The following is a 4,801-nucleotide window of genomic DNA, read 5'->3' as shown; positions in this document are numbered from 1 at the left end:
TTTAACCTAGCTAAATAAAAAAATCTACAATTAATCCTAAAATTTTAGTTTTAGTTTTTTTTTTTTTTTTTTTTTTTTTTCAAATCACCCCCTCATATTAATTAGGACCTAATTATCTAATTTATTAAGCATGATAAAACCATTATGCTCAAAAACCAGCCCTGCTAATACTGTTCTATAGTCTTAATTAAAATTTGTTGGTTGTATCTTGCTGTTTGATTTTAGTCTTAATTAAAATTTGTTGGTTGTATCTTGCTGTTTGTACATTATTGAACGTCAGAGCCACCCCTTATCAAAGTTGTCAAATTAGAAGAAGTAGACTGACATAGGTGTGTAAATGAGCCGAACAATTCGCGAGCTACTTGGTGAACTTCGATTTCAGGCTGAACTTGAGTCAGTTCGTTTCATAGTTGAGTTGAGCTCGAGCTCAAATGTTTTAGGAGGCTCATATATGATTCGTCAAGCCGCTCACAAACCCCGTATGTATATATATATATATATATATATATATATATATATATATATATATATATATATATATATATATCCACTTGGCTCAAACTCGGTCAACTCTTTAAGCTCGAGCTAAGCTTGGGCTTCAATTTTCGAGCTCGAGCCTACCTATTGTTTATCGAACTTGAACTGGGCTCAACTCGTTTACATTCCTAAAATGGCATATTTAATGAAGAAGAGAACGCAAGAAAATAATGTCACATTATTTTTTATTTTTTTAAATTTTCATTTTGAACCAAAATATATATCGACCATTCCAAATTGAAAATCCATTTTGACTTATTCCATTTTGACTGTTTTCTTTACTATGAATATTATAATGCTTAATTATGAATATTAGAAAATAATTTCAGTAAAATGAAAATGTAATGGGACTCGAATTAAAAACGAAAAAAAAAAAAAAAAAAAAATTTAAGGTGCGCTATGACGCACTGAAGTAATATACAACTACAGAGTATATATAAAGAAGAAAGTAGTTTTAGGGAAACAAAGTTTCAATCAAACCCTTTGGTAAGTCTCCAATTCTCAACTTCTTCTTCATTCCGCTTGCGTAAACGTTCCGACCCAAAGAATCTTGCGATTCACTTCAACTCAATTCAATTTCAATGGCTAACAGCAATCTCCCTCGAAGAATCATCAAGGTACGCTTCGATCTTCTTCGATCTCTCCTTCGATTCATCCATAAACTTCCACTCTCTACTCTTTTTGATTCATCCACCAACTTCGATTTCCACCGCCCATTTTCTATTCGATCATTCTGACTATTTTTTGTTGTCTAATCTTTAGGGCTGCTTGCCTTTTCATCATCTTCTGACTATTTTTTGTTGTCTAATCTTTTAGGAAACACAGCGGCTCCTTAGCGAACCAGGTATACTCGATGTGTCTGTCTGTGCTAAAATTTTGGTTTATCTTGCTTATTGAGTGTGGATATAGTGTTTGCCGAAGTTTTTATCTCCTCTAGGAATGGTTTGTAAGCTCTGCTACTAACCGAATTTCGAGCATGATGTTCATAAAGTAACTTTTGGTGTTGCACTTCAGTTATTGAGATTTGGAATAGTATGCCGGTGATTCCTGTATTTTGTTTCTCATTCAGGATATGGAGCTTAGATTGCATGTTTATTTGTGGATTTATAATGTTGATTGTGATATGCATATTTGTAATTGATGAGGTTTCAGAATTTTTGTACTGTTCTTGATTTTTTTTTTTTTTTTTTGCAGCCCCGGGAATAAGTGCATCTCCATCAGAAGACAATATGCGGTATTTTAATGTGATGATTCTTGGTCCGTCACAGTCTCCTTATGAAGGTAATTGGTATTCCTCTGGGTAGATGAGTGGTGAAGACTATGTGTTTTTATCCATCATATCATATCATGTTGTATATGTGCTTAATTGACAAAACTCATTTTATGTTTAGATAACAAAGAGGTTGAAGCAACTAAATAACTGTTTTCTTGAGGTCATTTTTAAACTGATCATAGATATTTCTCACCTTTTTGAAGCTACAAAACTTTTCTACTATAAAACACTACTACTTTCAAGTCTCAATTAGGTCTTTCTCTTGAACAATTGCAAATTTGGGCATGTAATGGAAACATGTTTGCTCTTGCTGATTAATAATCATCAAGGTTGATTCTGTGTCTTTCTGTTCATGACTTCATGTTATTCTTGGATGTCTTTTTATATGTTTGAGTTTTAGGTTTTTTCTTTTTCTCCTGGGATAAGAATTAAATGAAAATCAAGCTTTGGCAGTTTAATGTTGGCATCCTAATAATGGGGCCATGGATTTGATCTTTTTAGGTTTGACCCATGTGTGTTCTTTATATTTTTAAAAGGATAGCAGTTCAGAAAATACTGAATATGATTTCTTTTTACTGAACTCTCCTTGACTGTTCTTTTCTTTCACTTAATTTTCTCTGTAGGTGGTGTTTTCAAGCTGGAATTGTTTTTGCCTGAAGAGTACCCAATGGCTGCTCCAAAGGTATTTCAATAAATTTTAAAAAAATTCTGACTGCTTGCTCAGTTTCTTGCAGCTGTTAATCTTTGACTACTTTGCAAGCTGTACCCTCTAGGATTGTTTACTCTCCCTGTTACAGCAGAATTCTTTGGCTTTATGAATGAAAAACTTTGATTTGGGCAAGTGATTAATTATGCCCGTCTGGGTACTTCCCTTATTTACTGCATTTTCTGCATATAAAACTTTAATGGATCATTAGCTAGATAATACTGCAGCTCTTGTTATACACTGATTGGATTTCTATGCTATTTTGAAGCATAGCACATTTCTAGTTCTTATATACTGAATGGGTTTTCCATGTCCCTGCTGAATCCTAATTCTGATTCGCAGTTTACCTGATTGTGCAGTCTTTGCAGTTACTGCTTTGCTTGTTAGGAATTTCCACTGCACACTAAGTATGCACCTAGCTGTATGTTGTACCTGCCATTAACCGTATTCTTATACATATGGTTGTCCTTTGAGCAACAATGCCAGTATCACTAGCTATGACCTTACTGTGACTGTTTTCCCGCACATGAAGTAGAATGCTTGATTACCTTACTGCGAATATGTTTTCTTGCTCTGAGGGCACTTTTTCATATTATGGTATTGATGATAATATTCATACATGTCCATCTTTTTCCAGGTTCGGTTCCTCACCAAAATCTACCACCCTAACATTGATAAGGTTTGTTGTAATATTTAATCATCTAATTCCTTTTTAATTGATCTTTAATTTTTATTCATGGGTTGAATCTCTGTGCAGCTTGGAAGGATCTGTCTTGATATTCTCAAAGACAAGTGGAGTCCTGCTCTTCAGATTCGTACTGTACTTTTGAGGTATTGAAGTTCCTTCTTTTGATTTTAGTTAGTGACTATGAGAAACATTAGGAAAATAATAGCATTTTGAGAATACAAAATTGTTGTGAAATCTCTGGCTGAAGACTACATTAAGTGTTGGTGATGCATTCCATAGTGGTTTTATGCAATCTGATTATTGATGTTTCAGCATTCAAGCACTTTTGAGTGCTCCAAATCCAGATGATCCACTTTCTGAAAACATTGCAAAACATTGGAAGACAAATGAGGTTGAAGCTGTTGAAACAGGTGCTTTCACATTTTTTATTGGGCATGCCAAACTAAAAAGTTGTACTAGCAATAGTCATTGATTCTTTTTTATTGTATTTTGCAGCAAAAGAATGGACTCGCCTTTATGCTAGTGGTGCTTGAACTCTGCCGACGAAGCACTTTGAAATAACAAAATGTGCAATGTACTCTATTAACTGTTGAATTAAAATGGGGTGCCAAGAAGTGATCATGTTTGGAACAAACCAGAATTATTGTTTGAACTATTTAGTCATTCAAGTTACTGCTAGATAATTGTTTCCCCAACCCTCGAAATTTTATTGTATCAACTATAATATAAAGGCTCACCAAGGGTTACGGACCCTTGAAATGCGTCCATTTTCCGGCCGGTGAGTCCTTTGTTAAATTTGTAATGATGATATATGAAATGTGTAATGATGATATGGTCGGAGTGATTTTTCAGTTAGATTATGTGTTGGGAATATTTGTTTTCATTGTTGTTTTTAGCCTTACAGGTACTTGTCCCTTCTTTTTCTTGGTTTGGCCTGTTTTGAGTTGGATATGATATGCACATGTAATGTAATGATAGGGATAAGATCACGCCTTTAAAAGAAGGAAAATTTGCAAAGAGCTAGGAAGGCATATATGTAATCACTAGCATTGTTGGCCGGTCACATTCAAGCTCGAAACTACCTCAGGCCAACTTATCCCTAATGTGAAGAAGTTTTACCATTTAGTTGGACATTTTGATATTTTTGTTTAAATACTGGAATAGTTAGAATAAGAGCCAAGTTTAGGTGTTTAGGGTTAGTTCATGAACTTGGTGTTGAGTCAAAATTTGATGTATCAGTATACGTTGAGCTACATTGTCATCTTATGATTTGTTAAAATCAATGAACTATCGCTACCATCACGATTTGCTCATATTTCGTATATATATACACATCACTATCATCGTTCTCAGTTCTCATACTTCAAAAAAAAATAATAATAATAATAATAATAATAATAATAATAATAATAATAAATAATTAAAAAAAAAAAAAAGTAAAGGAAGTAAATCGCTTGACCTAAAATGTATTAAAAATGCAACAAATAATGTACACTAAGTATTAATATTGAATGCATCTAACATTATCATTAAGTGCACCAATGTTAAAAAGGAAAATTACTTGCAATATTAAGTGAAAATGGTTACACTTTCAAGT

The 4,801-nt window shown here is 33.3% G+C and overlaps 1 protein-coding gene across 1 annotated transcript; it reads left to right on the top strand.

Annotated features, from left to right (window-relative positions):
- The first annotated feature begins 979 nt into the window (after positions 1-979).
- Positions 980-4,059, top strand: LOC109150576 (ubiquitin-conjugating enzyme E2 35-like). Its single transcript, XM_019298518.1, has 8 exons — positions 980-1,154; positions 1,354-1,381; positions 1,732-1,818; positions 2,434-2,492; positions 3,154-3,195; positions 3,274-3,347; positions 3,517-3,614; positions 3,700-4,059. The coding sequence occupies exons 1-8, from the start codon at positions 1,119-1,121 to the stop codon at positions 3,735-3,737; spliced, it is 462 nt and encodes a 153-aa protein (XP_019154063.1). The 5' UTR covers positions 980-1,118; the 3' UTR covers positions 3,738-4,059.
- The last annotated feature ends 742 nt before the right edge of the window (positions 4,060-4,801 follow it).

This window comes from Ipomoea nil, unplaced genomic scaffold (assembly GCF_001879475.1).
Source record: "Ipomoea nil cultivar Tokyo-kokei standard unplaced genomic scaffold, Asagao_1.1 scaffold2279, whole genome shotgun sequence".
Taxonomy (NCBI): domain Eukaryota; kingdom Viridiplantae; phylum Streptophyta; class Magnoliopsida; order Solanales; family Convolvulaceae; genus Ipomoea; species Ipomoea nil.
The sequence above is the reverse complement of the archived record's forward strand: the minus strand, read 5'-3'. Positions and strand labels throughout refer to the sequence as shown.